Source organism: Electrona antarctica (assembly GCF_951216825.1).
Source record: "Electrona antarctica genome assembly, chromosome: 18".
Taxonomy (NCBI): domain Eukaryota; kingdom Metazoa; phylum Chordata; class Actinopteri; order Myctophiformes; family Myctophidae; genus Electrona; species Electrona antarctica.
The window spans coordinates 19,304,025-19,323,770 of record NC_136799.1 but is presented as its reverse complement, the minus strand read 5'-3'; the positions used below and the strand labels follow the sequence as shown (position 1 = coordinate 19,323,770).

The 19,746-nt window shown below is 40.6% G+C and overlaps 2 protein-coding genes across 5 annotated transcripts; both read left to right on the top strand.

Annotated features, from left to right (window-relative positions):
• Positions 1-147: 147 nt before the first annotated feature.
• LOC306941945 (RING finger protein 145) lies at positions 148-9,908 on the top strand. Of its 3 annotated transcripts, none has more exons than XM_079527585.1 (11): positions 148-250; positions 1,072-1,357; positions 1,715-1,823; positions 2,091-2,182; positions 2,425-2,666; positions 3,619-3,794; positions 4,205-4,345; positions 6,519-6,701; positions 6,927-7,074; positions 7,701-8,057; positions 8,149-9,908. In XM_079527585.1, exons 2-11 carry the CDS (start codon positions 1,189-1,191, stop codon positions 9,217-9,219), a joined length of 2,688 nt encoding a protein of 895 aa, XP_079383711.1. In that variant the 5' UTR covers positions 148-250; positions 1,072-1,188; the 3' UTR covers positions 9,220-9,908. The 3 variants fall into 3 exon arrangements, with proteins under 3 accessions (XP_079383711.1, XP_079383709.1, XP_079383710.1); XM_079527583.1 differs by having other exon boundaries at positions 195-421; XM_079527584.1 differs by having other exon boundaries at positions 195-425.
• Positions 9,909-10,887: 979 nt separating this feature from the next.
• Positions 10,888-17,990, top strand: ube2d3 (ubiquitin-conjugating enzyme E2D 3). 2 transcript variants are annotated; one of them, XM_079527693.1, is made up of 8 exons: positions 10,888-11,437; positions 13,665-13,728; positions 14,257-14,288; positions 14,620-14,697; positions 15,177-15,282; positions 15,767-15,860; positions 16,105-16,155; positions 16,811-17,990. In XM_079527693.1, exons 1-7 carry the CDS (start codon positions 11,414-11,416, stop codon positions 16,151-16,153), a joined length of 447 nt encoding a protein of 148 aa, XP_079383819.1. In that variant the 5' UTR covers positions 10,888-11,413; the 3' UTR covers positions 16,154-16,155; positions 16,811-17,990. The 2 variants fall into 2 exon arrangements, with proteins under 2 accessions (XP_079383819.1, XP_079383820.1); XM_079527694.1 differs by lacking the exon at positions 16,105-16,155 and having other exon boundaries at positions 10,891-11,437.
• The last annotated feature ends 1,756 nt before the right edge of the window (positions 17,991-19,746 follow it).

The following is a 19,746-nucleotide window of genomic DNA, read 5'->3' as shown; positions in this document are numbered from 1 at the left end:
CTCTGTTTGATCGAAATTACAACAAATGATTGATGAAGAATAATGTCTGTGTCTGTCACATTTCAGGAAGTTAATTGATTGAATTAATTATTGAAGTTATTTCATAATGGAGTTCATTAGATTTTATTTTGACTGTGAATGACCTTTATTTTGAAATGGTTTGTGTTGGCTGACATGACGTGTACACACAGGAAATAGCCACGCAAGCGATGCCCTGGAATCACAACATTGCGTGTCAACTCTGTTTTATGTAATTTATTATCTTCTTTATCTACTCTAAGTTTAGACATTCTTCATTTCATTCTATCGCAGAATGTCGGCATATGCAGATTTCCAAATAGTTTGCGCGTAACCAAATGTTTATATTATTTGTGCACCGCGTTAAATGGCTGTCCGACTGAGATGCGAGATGCTTCGCAAAGTAGGTACAGTACAGTACGAATATCTTGATCTTGAATGTGTTGGATTTTGCACGCCCTAATTATAATGGCTATGATGTGCAGCACCTCTCCAAGAAACAAGGATAAGTCTCAAATACAAATGGAGTTTATATTTATTTAACATATGGCCTGCATGGTTGCAACTTCATACGAGCTCTTTCTGTAAATAAGAAAGAGCCTTCTCTTTTGTCCTTCCATCAACAAAATGAGATACATTTTATAATTGATTGAATCATCTGGTAGCGGTTTAAGCGCAGTAGAAATACAATTAAAGGGTGACAGTGCCAAGTAATCAATGACGACGAGTGACAGTAATCAGTAAGAGTGGGCACCTGAGAAGACTGTTAAATTTGCAATGTTTTTTCCAAAATGTAAAAAAATAAATAAAGAATGTATTTTGTAAAACATTTGCCATTTAAGGTCTGATTAATTATCTTTATATTGAAGGCTAATCCTAAATGTAGGTCTAATAATGATGTACTGTGCATGCATGTTCAAATCATGTATACACAATCACATCACATTATTTCATTTTCAAAAGCATACTTTTCAAAACGTTGTTGTTTGGTTCAAATAAAGAGAAGATGAGGAGCAATTAACATATTGTGTGTGGACATTTTTTTTTCCGCAGATGACTAGAGGACGAGGCAATCATGATGGTTGTAAACTCTCCCATGGCACAGTGACAACATCCACTGAGCTCAGCATGTGACACAAGCTTCCTTCTCTCCAAAAAGTGGATCTCAAGATGCCTCGCCTAGAAGAGTTTGCCAATGTTGCCCTTAGGGTTCCAAGCATATTAGTGCTGGACTTATTGTATAAATGTGACATTGATGGCTTAACAGACCACCTCAAAGCCAAAAATGAAGACATGCTTTTCAAATACAAATATGTAATTTGGAACATGTATTATCTGGGTATGTATATCTGGGTAATATAATCATAATTCACCTTTATCACTTACACAGCTGTATTCATGAACATATTAGTCTAACCAGTCTCTTAGTTGATATTAGAATTACAACAAATATTAATAGTCTAACATCAGCAGAAGCTGAAAAAAGAAGAAAATAGTTGCTTTCCTAACTAGCTAAAACAGATTGAAATCTATTGTGTTGTCGAGTACATACTGTACATCACATGCTATATCCTATTTGTTTTATATTTTGTTAACATTTCTCCATATGTATATCCTCCAGTTGACACTCCCTCTGACCTTCAAAGGTGGAGTAAAAAAAAGCAACATAACATGAACATCCTTGTTTCTCTTCCAGGTCACCTCATAAATGTTATAGTGTTGGTTCTGCCACTGAGACACATTGTGACACTCTACCTCCACATCCTTGCTGCCCTTCTTCTATACGTGGGACATCAGATTTCCAAGTACGGTGCCATACTACTACTACTACTATTACTACTATTACTACATTTCCCAATCATACTGACAGAATCAGTTGTCTCATACTGTATGATGATGCTGGGCTGCACGCACGCACACAATGCATGTCTCTCTGTATCCTGTAGCCTGCCAAGATGCTGAACTTGTGAATTAATGTTTTGAATCAAAGCCCTTGTTCACTTGTTTACACTTATTTTAGAAGCATTGCACAACCTCACAGCCAGCATGTGTCGTGTTCATGTCATTGGCAGGGATTATGTACGTGAGGAGGTGATGTACGGTTATGAAGGAGCTTTGTACCTCGATTCTCTGGCTTTCAACCGATTTGTCTCTGCACTGACAAGTGAGTCCCAATGTCACATTTGTAGCATAATTAGAGTCTCTAAAACATGTCTCTTTGTAAATGTTCTTTTTAATTTGTCTTAATTACTAGTATTATTTGTTTGTTTTGTAAAACCTATTTTAGATGAGTACTATATGAATTCAGAGTCAGACTATTATTGTTGATATCACTGAATTTGATTTGTACATTAAATGTTCAAAAGGCTTTACAGCTCTGTTAATCTGCCTTGTTTTTTCATCTAGGTCAGATTATTCTCAGCACTTTGTGTGCCTTTCTATTGAAGACCAGAAAGGTGTGGCTGTTTTCTGCCCACATGCTGCCTCTGCTGGCCCGACTGTGTGCATCACCCCATGCCACGCTGCTAACTGTCAACTCCTTCTCCATGGGTCTGACTGGAGTTGGAATAGTAATATTCCTTCTCTCAAATCTCTTTGTGCCATATCGCCTAGCCAAAGCCGCCTACTCGGAACTGCTTCAGTTGGAGGTAACTGTAGTCCCACCCCTTGTATGTTTTATTTAGGTATGCACGATTAATCGGTAGCCTAATCGGAATTGGCCATATCGGCCATAAAAATGCCATATCGGTATCGGAACGGTCTCAAAATTATACAGATTATTTAATCGGTTTTCACCAGCAAAAAATAATAAAAATTAAAAAGACTTCTATATTTAATTTAGATGTACTCATCTCATTCAGTAGTCAATAGTCATTCAGTTGTGAAAACAGACACTTGGAAAAGAGTATAGGCTATTTATTGATTGATTACTTTATTAACAGGCTTTGGGCCAAGCCAATTGTGGTCCTCTGTATAATATCAGAATCGGTCAGAATCGGTATCGGCAGATATGACCCTACGTGTAGCCAGACAACTACTCCACAATCTCCAAAATAAATGCTATATAGAGTCTGGAACGACACCCCCTTAATCCTAGAGAGGAAGCTGTCATCTGTTCGTCATAAAATATCTTATCATATCTTTACATTGAATTCTATTTCTGCTAAGCAGCAAGCTGTATTATATGCTTATATGATTTTGATTTATATTCTGATAAATTTGCGTGATTGTAAAGAGGAAACAGAAGTGGGAAAGAGGCTTCACAGCCGCTTTATCGCTTGAAAATTGTGGGAGGCAATAGTCTGGCCACCCAAGACTACATAATCATTGACTATGTTTCAAATGTTTTATAATTCACCATGCAAAAAAGCCATGCTTAGTTGAAGTGCAAGTATTGTATAGTACTTAGCATCATTAAGGCCAACAGTACTTTTCTTTTCGATTTTCTTTTGTCTTTGTTTCATATTCCATGGAAGATGATGTTGATTTTGTCTTTCTGGGATGTCAGTAGTTTGTGGGACATAAACAAAACAATACAATTATTTCTTATCAGATAATATTTATCTGTAATCGACATGTCCCTGGCTTCTCTTTTCTCAGGTGATAGAGCTGTACAGGCTCCTGGCTGTGGCAATCTCTTTGTGGAACCAGTTTGCTGTCCCAGTTCTGTTCAGTGTTTTCTGGTTTGTTCTATTCGTGGTCCAGCTGGGCTCAGACACTATGTCTAGCAGCGCCTCAGCAGGTCATCAGGGAATTATCTTCATTGTGCTAACAAGGTATTTTAAGAAGATTTGTATGTGTGCATCAGGAGTTGCGTTTTACTGTTTTTTTAGACATCAGCATATACAGTAATTTACACCCACACATTTCACAGCAATAATACAGCAATATTTTACTTTTTCTTTGTCAGCATAACATAATATCAATATCAACATAATATGAAAATGCTTGTAAACGGGAATAAAGGTACCTTCACTTATTTCTGACATTTTATGACTATTTTAACAATTCTAACAGTTTTGTAGGTTAGCAGGTGCCAGAAATTTTGCAAAATCAGTTCCTAGTGACTGAATTTTTGTTTATGTCCCCCTGTTTATTCTAATATGGATATAGACATGAACAAATGAGTGTGCACGTTATTGATGTTTTTTCTCCTTTGCGTCTCTGCACCCCCCGCTCTCCACAGTGTCTCCGAGTGTTGTTCCACTCCCTACTCCCTGCTGGGCCTGACGTTTGTGGTATCATACCTGGCTCTTGGGCTGCTTAACCTATGCAAATTCTATTTGGGGGGTTATGCAGCTGTTCAGAATGAGAACGTCATGCACAGGTGAGTCTGAAATTTGTGCTACCTTTTCTGTTTTGGCTTAATTCACAGGTCACCAGCTGTAGTCAACCAGGCAGTGTCTTATTTCGACCATGGCAATGCAATGAGTGTACTGGACTGGTGCATATGAGAATCTCTTAACTCTGTAGAAACTGCTAAACCCCTGTAGTCACTGCTAAACCCCTACTGTTTGGTCTTGGAGAGGGTGTAGAGACAACCACATGTCTCCTCCGATGCACATGATACATAGTGCAGTGACAGAGATCGTCTTCCACGCGAATGTTTTTTGATTGATTGATTGAAATATGTATTAACAGTTTGCAGAATTACAGTACATTTCAAGCACAAACTCAATACAAAGACTGTTAACTGTGAGTGGACGACCCAATTAAGCATTACACTTGTTTACAAGAGGGTCCACCATGTTCAATTCATCAAAACATTTAGAGACGTACAAATAGACACTTCTATATAGTCAAAGAACAGAACAGGAATTCATCATAGAGGTAAAAAGGGAAAAGAGACATATACAGTGAGGGGAAAAAAGGGGGGGGGGGGATTCAGATTTTTACGGGGCCAGTTTCGAATTGCAGCCGTCCGTAGGTGCCCTTTGAGAGCGGTTTTGAAGGAGTCAAGGGATTCGCATGTCTTAATGACTGTTGGTAGGGCGTTCCACATTTTGGTGGCATAGGAGCGAAAATAATTTAGTCCCTTGTTTGTGCCAAATCTGGGTTGTACATGGTTCGTTGCACTCCCTCTGGTGTTGTGGGTGTGGACTTCGTTAACATTAAGGAAGTATCTAGACAGGTACATGGGTATCTTGGTGGAGTATCGAATCTTGTGGACCAGACAATGTACGAACACCAGGCCAAGCATGAGGCACTGTGGACTGAGGATTCAAAACCCTGTCTACGCGATGGTTTTTTACAGAGTGACTGAAAGTGAGGCATCTAGAGCAGTGTTTGTATGTATGTTTTTATGTGCACCTACAGTATGTATGTCTGCTCGAAAGTTGATTAATCAAAACTCGGCTACATGCATTATGACATCACAAAGCAGAACCACTCCTACCCGAAACTAGGACTGGCCGCAAACAAGGAAACCAGGTGTTGCTCCCAGATGGGCGTGGTTATGCAGGAAATAGCAATGCATCCTTCCAAACAATAGGGCAGGTTCATCGTCGGAAATGGGGTTGAGCCTAGTGAGGCATGCCCGTGCATGGCATTACTAGCTGAGTGAATGCCCATGCCGAGTGGTGTAAGGCTGTGCTGTTGTCCGGGTTTCATACCAATGGGGTGGAATCATTTATAATCACATAGTGCTTCACAATGCAAGTAAATGCTAAATGTTGAATGCAAGTTATTAACATATTTGAAACGTTGATATTCAACATATCTGTTTTTTCTCTGCCAACAAGACTGCAGCTGTACAAGAAAGGATGAGCAAATGAATTGTTTCATTTGTTGTCTCCACCAGGCCGAAGGCATGGGGAGAGAGTATGTTTTGCACTCCGTCTGTGTGCGTGGGTGTGTGTGTGTCCGTCCGTCTGTCTGTGTACAGCTAATCTCCGGCACCGTTAACCTGGTCGATGCCAAATTTTGCACACACACTCCCTGGATGCCAATTATGAACCTCTGCTCCAAACTTTCCAGAACGGCAGGAGGCTGACTTTCGAATTTTATTTTTGATATTATTCCTCCAGATTATGTCCAAAAATCCCGCAAATCGTTACACACTATCTCTATATTCATGTGTTGTGTTCAAGACAGATCTGTCCGATATTTCATATTCCATCCATTGACATTGGCTTTCAAAGTTTGCAGGATTTGCCCGTTTTGAACAAAAAGCCTCAAATCATGAATGCAGCGTGCAATTTACATGAAATCTTTCACAGACTTTCCTACTAGGTTGAGGAATATATCTCACCCTTTTCACATTGGCCTGTTATAGCGCCACCAACAGGTGGATTTTTGCAAAACACATTTTTGGAACATAATGCCTCAAATCATCCAAGGCGTAAGAAGAAATGCCACCCTTTTCACATTGGCCTATTATAGCGCCACCAGGAGGCCACAACCTGACCTGCCCTGGTGGAGACCTGTGTCCCCCGAGGGGCACTTTTTCCAGTTTCTTTTCATTTCATTCATTTTTGTTTAATTTGTTTGTCTCTCACCAGAGGTGTGACCGAGGGTGTCACGTTGCTCCTACTGGCACTTCAGACGGGTTTACTAGATATGCAAGCCCTACAGCGCACCTTCCTTCTCAGCATCATCCTCTTCATCGTGGCCACTTCCACTCTGCAGTCCATGATTGAAATCACGGACCCAGTCATTCTAGCACTGGGTGCATCCCGCAATAGGTAACAGAGTTAATTTCTAAAAATATATCCATTATTATTGTATTCACAAAATACAACAACCTGCAGTAAAATAATTTCTATAATCAAAATGTAATATAATTTGTTTGAATGAAAGGCTTCAAGTCTAGACTTTAACTCTGCTACAAACAGTGACACTATAGTGACTGCAGCATGTACAGAATACATACTCAACAATGTTCAGTGTTTGTAATGCATTTGCTTTAGGAGCCTGTGGAAACACTTCCGTGGCCTCAGCATGTGCGTGCTCCTGCTGGTTTTCCCAGGAGTCATGGCTTATAAAATCGGCCAGTTCTTCCACATGGACTTTTGGCTTCTTATACTGGTGTCCAGTTTCATGCTCACTTCTCTTCAGGTAAGAGAGTTACTACAACTACAAGGAAACCTTATTTTGTCTTTCTGTTGCTTTACTCGTGTTCTATATATCATCTCCCCATTGCATGTAAATTACTAAATTACTGTGACTGCTTTTCAGCTGCATATCCAGTTCATAGGAAGCAAAGTTGTAAGGCTCCTTGAAAGGTGTTATTGAAATACAGGAGAGATGGTTCGATCAGGTTTTTTGGGACTGATCACCGAACATCTTAAGTCTGATCGCCGGTACTGATCATCACTTCTCATGTGGCAGGGCATTTCATTTTGTTTTGTTTTTTACATTCCTGGTAATGTCCCTCCACTTCCTGGTCCAACAGCCATGCCATCATACACCCAAAATCACACTTGTGTGAAGTGAGGGGCGCCTCACTTCTTTAAACAAACATCATACTCTAAACAGACATCATGTGGGGTGCTGTTTTTTTACGTCATTTTATGTAATTTAGGAAAGCCAGACGTTAGAGCAGCTAGCGCCCCTCAAGAAACATATCTTACCTTATAGCTTACCTTACCCTCTTCTACCCTCTTCTATCTAGACAAATATTGTAGAACTATCTAATAAATCCATAGTTTTATTTTGGTTTCTTTTACTATTCGATTCCTCAGGTTACAGGCACCATGTTGATCTATTCCCTCTTCATGGTGGAGCTCTTCCGCACCGACCCCATCGACAGCCTGGACGAGGTGATCTACTGGGTGAATGCCATCAGCCGAGTGCTGGAGTTCATGGTGGCCCTTTGCGTGGTGGCGTACGGAACATGGGAGTCCCTCTTTGGGGAGTGGAGCTGGATGGGTGCTTCCGTCATCATCGTCCACTCCTACTTCAACGTGTGGCTCAGGGCGCAGTCGGGCTGGAAGAGCTTCCTGTTGAGACAGGAAGCGGCAAAGAAAATCAACTCCCTGCCACGAGCCACACCTCTGCAGCTGCAGCAACACAATGATGTCTGTTCCATCTGTTTCCAGGTCGAAACATATTAATTAACATTATTCATTATTAATAATAATTATGGTTGTATTTTTTTTTTATTAATTAAAAAACATCTGATTTCCACAGGAAATGAGCTCTGCTGTGATCACACACTGCGGACATCTTTTCCATGGAAACTGCCTCCGCAAGTGGCTGTATGTTCAGGAGACCTGCCCCATGTGCCACCAGTCGGTCCGACCCACATTGACCAGTCAGAATCAGGGGGCTGGCGACACTCGGGCAGCAACACCACTTCAAAGAGATGGACAGGGGGCAGAGCTAGCTGCAGAGCAGAGAGATCTTTCCACAAGGAACGATCCCTCACAGGAGGCCCCAAGTAACCAAGCAGCTCCTGAGCCCACAGAGGAGCAGGAGAGGACACTTAGGTCTGAGGCGGGAGCCTGTGGCAATGGCATAGTTGACGGTGACTGTCCGGACAGCCCGCGTCGGAGGGCTGTCCAGGGCCTCCGTTTCAGCTCCAGTGGTGACTTTGTTGGCTTCACTAGCCCAGTATTCAACTGCCCTTCAGGGAGCAGTCCTAGTTCTCACAGGCAACGGGATCAAATGTCTCCTGTTGAAAAGCACAGCCCGAGTGAGGAGGAAAGCAGAGATATACTGCAGACAGAAGACAAGCTGTGTTCTGGAGCTGTGGATTCTGAAATGACAGGTTTGTCCTTCCCAATGTACTCTGTGGACACTGTAAACCAGGACAATGTGGAGAGCATGTATGCTGAGAGAGCTGGACCTTGCATTCAGCTTGAAGGACACACTGCTAACTCTGTTGTGATACTTCAAAATAATGACAGTTATGATGAGAGCTGTGTAGCCAAATGTGACTTTATAAACAGCAATGAATCAAATAACTCATCTGACTTGGAAAAAGATCATGCCCTTTGTTTAAATGGCCCTGATGCGCCACAGTTTGAGGAAACCCAAGAGACCCTTGTAATTCACAGCAGGGCACAACGTTCTGACCAAACGGCTGTCCATAATATGATACCTGTATCATTGGTATCACTGTATAATGCTGATCTAGCTTCATCTCAGCCTCCTGATCCAGGCCTCACATGTCCCAACTGTGGCATGATATGTGATTCAAAAATCGGGCTTCATGGTCATCTGCAATGGCATAGCTCCGCCAGCAGAGATGACCACTGACAAACTCTTCACAGCACAAGGTTCAAGGAAGCTAAATATTCTTCGACAACAATGGACTGCCAGAAGAAGTCTGTATCACTAAACGTAAGTGGTACTGATTCAATGGAATGGAAACGGCACTGACCAACCAACTCCTTGAGACCGTCTCATGGCATATGAACACTGCTGGGCAAACATCTAGCATCAAATGAAGCAATGAACATATTATATAAATATGTATTTGGCAACATGGACAGTATTTGAGTGTCCGAAGAGACTGTACGGACTCAGACAAGATAGACTCAAAGAGGCCAAATCATTTCAATCGCACTTATTTCCTGGCCACTAGTGGATATCTACTCTTTCACAAACACAGTGGAGTAGTGAGTGCCATGAATCAGTGCCTTGGGTGTGAAGGGAACAATCTTTTTTTAAGTGGACAGAAACATGTTTGCCTTGACGCCATGATCCATTGTGGGAAATTGTGTTATTTTACTGACAGACTAATGAATGTGCTGTTATTTTACTGACAGATTAATGGATGTGCTGATGTTTGAAATGTCTGTCTGGGATTGAATTCACAGGCATAATGGTTCAGGGTTAAAGTGATTATACCACTACATTATTGTAAATAACTTTAACATAAATTTAACAAACTCACAGGTTAGGATAAGACGTGTTTACATGTTTAAATCATTTATTTAAAAACATTTTCATTGTTTTTACATTTTTGTGGGACAAAATTGAAGCAGGTCCTGACAGTAGATTGTAACCACAGGCTCTGTTCAGTATTAATTCACTATTGTGGCCCTTTATAAAAAACGTTCTTCTGTAGCCCAATATAAATTAAACATTACAAGTGGTGATTGTCCTCTGAAATATGCTGACACTTATGGTCAAATGTATTAATTAAAAAATATGACATTTGATTTCTTAAAATCATAAGAACCTAGCCACATTACAGTGGGATGGCATCCCATTCCTCAACCAGGATTTGTTGCAAATCAGCCAATGTCGGTCTGTTGGCCACTCTAGCTCTAACAAATACAACATCTGTTCAGAGATGTGTCTGTGGTACCACTGAGCAAATCTTGCCTGTAAATCTCTGGAAGAAAGCCTGTGGTTCCTCAGTCCTTACCAGTCTCACAGAACTTGGTCTTAAAGTTTGGAAATGGTACCAGGGCTGACACCAAATAATGCTCCTATGTATGCTACTATGCTGGGACACCAGCTTCCAGTTGCCCTATTGCACGACAAACGTTTTTCTTATTGCTTGGCCCCTGTTATTTTGACCATTAGGTGGCAAGTGAGCTTGTATAAATCAGATTACTGATGCTGACTAATGGGAATTGCCAACCTCTCCTGCCTAAATACATTCTACGGTTTCTATTCTGTGTACACAATGTACATGGTTACTAGTAATTTAACAATATCTAATCTAAAACTCTTTGTGGCAGCGGTGGCCGAACGGATAGCGGCGCGGTCTAGATACCGGAAGGTTCCCAGTTCGAACCAGCCGTCCGACACGTTAAAAATTACCACCGCTGAAATGCCCTTGAACAAGGCATCAACCACTACGATGAAATGTGTTCTATGAGCAGGGCCTGGCTGGAAACAAGTTCTTGAGCTTAGCCCAGATACCCTGGGTAAATATGCCCTCATTTCATTTCATTTCAAACATTATTAACCCAGTATTTCCTTTCTTGTTCCTCTGCCTAACAACTAGCCAATTACAGCGCCATTGTGTCATCAATGCTCCCGGGCTATGGGATCTGGTACGTGTAGTAAGGTAACATTCTATCCCGTTAGCCGTTAGCACAGAACTCAACTGACAGTATCGGAAGAAACCAAAGGAGAAGCGGACCTTTTGTTGTCTGTGTACTTTCAAGGGATAACGCGCTCACCTAAGCGCTGTCGGATTTACAAACAACCGAGAAGAATTGCACGCAACGACACAAAGTAGAAAGCGCATCAAAGCGACTTGATAAAATCCAAGTGGCAAATGTAAGTGAGATAAATAAAAGAAAACAGGTAGCATACGTAGTTTAGCTTGCTACCCAGTTTAGCAAAGCACCGCGCTAGCTTGAGAAGTGAAGGCCCGTCATCCTGAAACTAACGCAAGTGGTGACATTTTGCCAACAATCCTGGCATATCACGGTCCCCAGTCATTGCGTGGACCTGAAAACATTCACCACAGGGAGAACATCAAGCGAGGATGGCGCTGAAAAGGATCCACAAGGTAGGACCTTCTTCTAGCCTGCCGGTTGGCAAGATAGAATAAAGAGGGATACGCACGTCGCAAGTGACGTCACAAATATATAGCTTGTTGGTATGCGTATGCTAAAATAACGTACATTGTACTGAAACGGGCATTGATGCTACACAAAGTACGTCGTTTTCCTCTAGTTAAAATAACTGTCCAGCTAATTTTAAATAAGAAGTGACAGGCGCACGATCCGAAGAGTGATCATTTCCGCTAGGTCTGACTGACATCACTGACGAACCCTTGGTCAACTTGAACCTAGACCCGATCGAGCTAGCTAGCCTCCCATGTACCTCTGCTCTGCTGGCAAACACAGCTGTGTGACATTACATGTTCATAGTCTGTACTCTGTTGTTCACTTGTCATGACGTGTGTACATTTTGGCCTAGTCCTAGAAGTCTTTTGGTGGACTTTATTATTAAGGCATTCTTTTCATCTAATCACCGACTGTCACACACGGACGGAGGACAAATTTAAACACCGGCGTTTTTCCCCACTAGCTAATTAAATAACTTCGCTGAACGACTCCACAGACGCTTTGTTTGAACAGGAAGAGGACACCTGACAAATTGACAATTGCCCAATCTATAATACCTTTTGCATACGAACAAAGCCGCAGCCAAGGCTCTGGCCGCAGCCAAAGAGCTGCCTGGTGCTGACGATACGTCTGTCTGTGTACAGACGTCATCTGGCTGCCATTAAGCTCTCATATTAATCACACTAGTTAATAAAAAGTTACTGGAAGTCATGACTGGCTTGAAAAATCTTTAATGATACATTTCCTCTGTATAAATGCCTCTGCTCCCCTCTGGCCCCATTCACATCAGACTGTGTTGACACTTGACAGTACTTCGGCAGCACAGGATATAGGTTGCAAAGCAACAGCTTACATTATGCCCCGTTGCTAGCTTGAACCTTCCAGGGGAAAAATCCATAAAGTGAATATGTAATAGTGAGTGACAGGGAGGCCCAGGGCTGGGCATTGGCCCCCACCTCTGTCTAAAATAGCTATAGACCTAAAAATATAGTTGCCTTTTGAGGCGAGTCTCATCTTGCTATCAGTCGTTGTTCGAGATAACTAGTCAGCCTGAGTAGATGCATGACATAATAAACTATTTATTTAGCTTTTCATACATAGAAATGCAGATCAAAATGCTGTACAGTACATAAGGGGGAGGGCAGATAAAACAAGTAATAGAGCATTGAAACTGTCATGACTATGTTTCTACAGTCTACACTATAGCATCCCTCACTCCCTGGAGTATCTTCTTGTGTTTCTCTCTAACAAGGCTGTATGTTAGCATCTGATTCAGAAGGAATGACTGGGGCCATAATGTAAACCAGTTCAGGACTCCTGTCCTTTGTGTTATCTTTGACAGTCATATCATGACAGCAGGGGTGTCAACTTTAGATTTGGTACTTGCATATATGGAGGACATTGTAACTAGGGAAACTGTTACTTGACAGTGGGAGAAGTTTTTCATTTCAATTCCTCCACCATCTCTGACAGTGCCCATGTTTTCTCAAAATGCAGGGACTAAGGGCAGATTAGGCACACTATGGTCCTGGGTGTGCACTCAGGACCACTTGGCAGATGATGTGGTAGTGTGAATGCTGCGTACTGTTCCCCGGAGCGGACCATGCGGTCCCGGGACTGCATGGAGTCAGTCTCGGGACTGATTGAAGTGTACTCGGATACGGATTGATGCAATGTGAAAGCATTGAATACAATGTACTCGGGTACGGAAGAATCAAGGCCAATGTGAATCATGGCCAGCGGGGACCAGGCAATTGTATTCGGGAACAGTTTGAATCAAACAGACTCAGTGTGAATCTGCCCTAAAATACACAGCCAACAATAGGGTGTTAGGGATTCCCGGCAACGTCGGCTTGGTTTTGTTACATAATCGAATTATTAAGTACGGCTTTTACCAGAAATCGAATGTTCTAAACCTAAAGACTTATCAACAAGATTGAGAACTGTAGAGAGGGGGTTATTTGGAGTATCGCAAACTAGTTTGTAATTTCTTATGTGTGCAATATTGAACTGTCATAATGACTTATTTTTATTCTGAATCGTGACTCCCCTACATGACACATGATGGGTATTTTTATTTTTTTACCTCTTTAGATTGAGTCGTTTTGTCTGTAAAGTAAATTGTCTCGGGCTTGATCAATGATTGTTCCTTTCTTATTATTACAGGAGCTTAACGACCTGGCCCGTGACCCTCCAGCCCAGTGCTCAGCAGGTCCTGTAGGCGAGGACAGTAGGTGTCTCACAAGTTCAAATATGATGCACAGAACTAGAGCTAGTTACTGAGAATTTATATTCTGTAACGATATCGGAGAACTAGCCTACACAAATTCCTGTGTCCGTTTTTTGTAAGCTTTTGAAAATAAACAAATATGTAACAGAAGGAAGCACAATACAGTATTCTGTTTACAAGAGAGAACTACCACCGTTTGAGGAAAACGACCCTGGCTTAGTTCTAAAAGCATTTTATTATGATAAAGCATCCAAATAAAAAAATAGTTTTAGATCAAATTAAGGATAGAAACAGAAGAAATTAAATTAAAAAATTAGCCCTGACAGCCATAGCTGCAAAACAGACATGTTACTGACTGAGAACATGCAGCAGGGGAAAGGGAAATGGTATCAGATATGTTCCCAGGGAAGTGTTTTTCAGCCTTGTTAATGATTTTGTATCTGTTCCTGACAGATATAATGCCTCTTTTATGTGGGTTCAGCTTAAGATAACTAATCATAAACTCTCATCTCTTCTATTCTCTTTCAGTGTTTCAGTGGCAAGCCACAATCATGGGACCTGTACGTATAAGCTATTCATGTTGTTGATCACAGTGATTTATTCAAAAACACAGTTTCAGGTTATTCATTTGTGCAGATGAAAAAACTAGGTTTATTAGATGGACAGTAATCGAAAGACAAGTTAATAAAGACTGTTGAATTGCATTACAGACAGAGAGTGTGGTTAAACATGGTATAATGCAATGTGCATCTGGGTGATTGTTGTTTGTCTTGCAGGGTGCATCAAATTTAATCATGAGATTACGGAAGTATATTTGATAAGACAACGTTCATTATTGCCAAAGGGATCCGATGTTGTCTAACAGGTTTTGATACCTTTTGTCGCCTGCAGAATGACAGTCCATACCAGGGAGGTGTCTTTTTCTTGACGATTAATTTTCCAACAGACTACCCTTTCAAACCACCCAAGGTAAGTCTGCACTGCACAGAAGATTGATCACAGCTAAAATGTATGCAATTATTAAGTAGAATTATCTTTTTAGGCAAAGTCAGAATCACACAGAACTACTTACCAAGTGTAAAAAAACCACACATCACCTACTACATAAGATGAGTCTTTACACTATATTGGCAAGTATTTCTGTATCATTTAGGTATGGACTATTGGCACAGGGGTTTAAAATCTAGAAGGTTAACTTGTGGCCATGTGCAATGCTCCATGTAAATATCTATTGGGGTTGGTTCTGATGCTATTATGCCAGAAGAGGCTAATGAGCCGGCCTTCTGCTTTATCTCTCTCTGTCATTTGTCTAATTCACAATTAATTGTATATTTTTCGGTCACAATGTTGGTTGTATATTGTTTATTTGGAAACGCATAATTTCAGTTGAAAAAATGGGATTGCTGTCAATTCACAATGTAATGGCTTGTTAATCCTTCTGTTCTCAGGTTGCATTTACAACAAGAATCTACCACCCAAATATTAACAGTAACGGCAGTATCTGTCTGGATATTCTCAGATCACAATGGTCTCCAGCTCTTACTATTTCAAAGGGTAAGATTTCTGAGATTTAACACATTCTCTCACAAAATATAATGGATGTGCTGGAGTTTAATCTTAATATCCTGGATGTAGTTGAAACATTGACTTTGTTGCATAATGCATACTAACACATATGGTATGGAATAGCAGGACAATGGATGACAATGTAATAGATATTATTTGAGAATATAGAATATAACTATCATTATATATGCCATTAGAATCATCATTTCACATATAATTTAAGTAGATTGCATTCACCATACACTGTCTGGTGATTCGTGATTCATGCATTATTTTGTGCTTCTGCACACCTAAATGAATATTGGTGTACATGTTAAAGAGAAACGCCTAACCTTGAAACGTTTTTTTTAGATAGATAGATTGTAGGTTTATTTAAATAAAGCAAACAAAGACGAAGTCTGGATACAATGTTTTACAATGATGATAATCATTTGGCTACAGGTACTCACAGTTTACCTTTTTCATCCCACAGTACTTCTGTCCATTTGCTCTCTCTTATGTGACCCAAACCCAGACGACCCACTAGTGCCAGAGATTGCACGAATCTATAAAACAGATACTCAGAAGTAAGTACTGTGCATACAGCATATTATTTATAATTTATATAACCTTTTTTTTGTCTCCTAGGAAATAATGTAATGCAGTGGGTGTAGTGTAATCTATATACATACAGTATCTGTTATTGCAGGAACCTTTAAATCTGTAGAAATTAAGCTATATTATCCCATGTTATGTACAATGGTTGCAAGGTAAATCTCATAAATCCTAGTGTGAATCATCGTTTGTGTAACCCAGTTTCACTCCCATCAGGTATAATAAACTAGCTCGGGAGTGGACAGAGAAGTATGCCATGCTTTAGGGGTAAGGCCAGAGTTAGCGTTGCACCCTTGGCTAAGTGTTATGGATGTGGTAGATGTGTTTGTGATTTGTGATTCTCTGGTCACATTGGTATAACTATAACCAGAGGCATTTGCTGGCTGCCTCCCCCAATGTCCCTCTGCATTCTATTAAGTGTAAGTCTTTGGCTCTAGTTCACCAAATCTTGTATGGCTGCAGTGTGGGCTTCTGTATATCATGGTTGTTTGGTTACTGACTGACAGACAGACTGGAGAGAATATACTAATCACTGTTTGATGATGAGTAAAAAGGAATGTTCATTGTTTGCTTTGTTAGCATGAAATGTTTCTCTTTCAACTTTATTGAACATGTTCCTATGAATGTCTGTAAATGGCTCAATTTCTTGCTAAATAAGTTCCGTGAGAAACATCACACTTTATTCCAGTGTATATGCTAACACTTGAGATAATGCTAAGCTTGTGTGCACAATCCACTATAAATTTAGTGTGCTAAGGTGTTGGCATGCACTGCAGCAAATTTTGAATACAAGGTTACCAGTCTTGTGGATGCATAATAGTGAGATGATCCAATAGCTTATTTTCCGCAAGAAGAACATTTTTAGTTTTTCTGTGGTGAATGTCTAGGCCTTGGCTGATTTTTGTCTTCCTCTCGTTCACAGATACGGCAGAATAGCAAAAGAATGGACACAGAAATATGCTATGTGATGCCACATCCTTCAGAAAAGCTGGTGTTTGGGGGGGGAAACATTTTGCTGGATCCAATTTAAAATTCTCAGTTTCATCTTTCCCCCCTTTACCTTTTTGGTTCGTTAATTACAACATTTTATCCCTGTTCCTCCAACTTTCCCCCGCGTGCTCATAAGAAGATAGTGTTTTCTAAGTTGGACACGTGCCAGGATCGGTGAAAGTACAACAAATTCAACAATTGTTTGTTTAAGGAGCACATTGCCACAGTTGTGGACTCTGTTTTGATTATGCACCAGTAAGAGAAGAAGGCCTGGCTTGCCTGCACTGACACTTGTTCATTCAGCCCATAATTAATGATGTCACTCATTACTCTGAGTCTGAACACATCTGAGATGCTGACCCTGCCTCGTCTCCCTTCAACAATAGCCTGTATGCCAGCTCCATGGAGCCCTGCCTAAAGGTACCTATTGGAGGCCCTGGTTGAAAATGTCCTGGACTAGGCTTCCAAGTGTTTTCATAGCTTTAAATAATTATTCAGTAATTAACAAACATCATCAAAATGATCTCTATTGGGAAATATGTCCTCACTCAGTCAAATAAGGATTGACCATTGACCTGCAACTGTGTGACCGGTTTAAGGCAAAATGGACAATTTGTTAAAGCTATGAATGCTGCTGGATTCCTACCCTTGACTCCTGTATAAGTAGGTATTTGAGTCCTAAGGACTGGTGTGGCTCTTCTAATTAATTAGTATTAGAAAATCCATACAGCAGAGAACGTGTGTGTGTGTGTGTGTGTGTGTGTGTGTGTGTGTGTGTGTGTGTGTGTGTGTGTGTGTGTGTGAGAGAAATGTTTAAGGAAAGTACAGTATAAGAAATTCAATGTATTTTATGCATGCTAATTAAAAGGTAGACTATTATGTTTTATCTGCAAATTAATTGGATTGTAAGGCTAGGTTGTTGGAAATTTGGTGCCCGCAAACGCTTTCTATCATTTATTTTGATTATTTAGAAGTTAGTAGAAGATCTATTAGTTATACACGACTTGAACACTGTCTTCTTGTAGCCCTGGCATTTTTAGGCAAAGGTTGATAATCAACTTGTGCTGATTTAAGTTTTCCCTTCAATAAAGTTGCTTAAAACATGAAATCTATAGTGATGCTTTTGCCTTTTCATTGTGTGTGTGTGTGTGTGTGTGTGTGTGTGTGTGTGTGTGTGTGTGTGTGTGTGTGTGTGTGTTCTGGCCAAAATCCATAGAATAGAAAGGACAAAAACAAGACCTGAGAACTATTAAAATGGACAGCTGATTGCCGTTGCGGTAGAGCGCGACCCTCAATCACCCATTGGAATGTAAATGCATGCCTTTCAGCCTTTGTATCCCACTCGTCTGGCAGGTATATCTATTTGAAAACCTTTAGTGCTACGATTGTGCACGGGGAGACGACAAATTAACAGATCTGCCTGGCCAAAACGTAATTCCTGGATACGCCACTGGCGTGCGTGCGTGTATTTGTCAGCCAACTCCCAATAAATCTAGTTTGGAATTTGATGAATTCCTGTTCTGTCTATAGAAGTGTCTATTTGTACGTCTCTAAATGTTTTGATGATTTGAACATGGTGGACCCTGTTGGAAACAAGTGTAATGCTTAATTGGGTCGTCCACTCACAGTTAACAGCCTTTGTATTGAGTTTGTGCTTGAAATGTACTGTAATTCTGCAAACTGTTAATAAATTCTTCAATCAATCAATCAATTGGCCCATGTGTGTGTGAGACTAGTTTTTCTGCCATTGTCTAGCCAAATATCTAAACTCTGAGAATCTGAGTTTAGATTTTATTTGTAAATGTCACTAAGCTACTCAATTCGCTAGCCTGGGGGCATACTTTTCTAGTCAAATCAACGAGTCGAGGGTTAAAATAGCAACATCTTGCAGACTTGTAAGATCACGACATTTTAGCAGCACCCAGAGGTTGTTCAACTTTGCCTGTTCTGAGGCCCATCATATGATATTTGTCGGATCAGCTGACCTCATAGCTTGTCACATGACAAGGACCTTTGAAAACAACTGCGGACTCGGGACTGAGTGCGGATGTTAACTTGGTCATTCTTTATCTTCTTCACCTGCCATGCCCATGACCTACTATAACTGGCCATGACTTGAAGTTGAACACAACCGCTTAAACATGAGTGACTGAACGAGAAAAACTGGAGTAACGCAGTCCTACACTCGCGAACCGACAGTAATGTGATCCGACGCCCGAATTTCGTTGCGCATTTAGTAGTGTAATTACCGTACCGGCTGTACAGCGCTGGCTGGAGCGGTGGCTGTGTGCGCGTGCGTGCGTGCGCGCGTGTGCGTGTGTATGCGCGTGTGTGCGTGTGTGTATGCGCGCGTGCCGTGTGTGCGTGCGTGCATGCGTGCGTGCGAGAGAAAGTGAGAGAGAGATACTCAGACGAAGCAGTGGAAGGTCCTGAAAGATACATAACGTCTTACCCAATCTTGCTGTCTTACCCAATCTTGCTGTTGTATAACAATAATAATAGCAATAATAATAATAATAATAATAATACCTTGCTGTTGTATGAATACAATACTGCTGTACTTTATACCTCATACGCTCTATAATAATAATAGTAATACTAATTATAATTATAAACTACTACTAGTACTACTACTACTAATAATAATAATAATACAAATAATAATACCTTGCTGTTGTATGAATACAATGCTTCTGTACTTTATACCTCATATGTTAAATGCTCTATAATAATAATAGTAATAATAATTATAATTATAAACTACTACTAATAATAATAATACTACTACTACTACTAGTACTACTAGTACTACTACTACTACCACTACTACTACTAATAATACTACTACTACTACTACTACTACTAATA

Coding starts and splice junctions, on each gene's coding strand:
- LOC306941945 (XM_079527585.1), top strand. CDS start 1,189: ATGCCTCGCCTAGAAGAGTTTGCCAATGTTGCCCTTAGGGTTCCAAGC. Junction 1,358..1,714: donor TTGGAACATGTATTATCTGG/GTATGTATATCT, acceptor TTTCTCTTCCAG/GTCACCTCATAAATGTTATA. Junction 4,346..6,518: donor AATGAGAACGTCATGCACAG/GTGAGTCTGAAA, acceptor GTCTCTCACCAG/AGGTGTGACCGAGGGTGTCA.
- ube2d3 (XM_079527693.1), top strand. CDS start 11,414: ATGGCGCTGAAAAGGATCCACAAG. Junction 11,438..13,664: donor CGCTGAAAAGGATCCACAAG/GTAGGACCTTCT, acceptor TTATTATTACAG/GAGCTTAACGACCTGGCCCG. Junction 14,698..15,176: donor ACCCTTTCAAACCACCCAAG/GTAAGTCTGCAC, acceptor TTCTGTTCTCAG/GTTGCATTTACAACAAGAAT.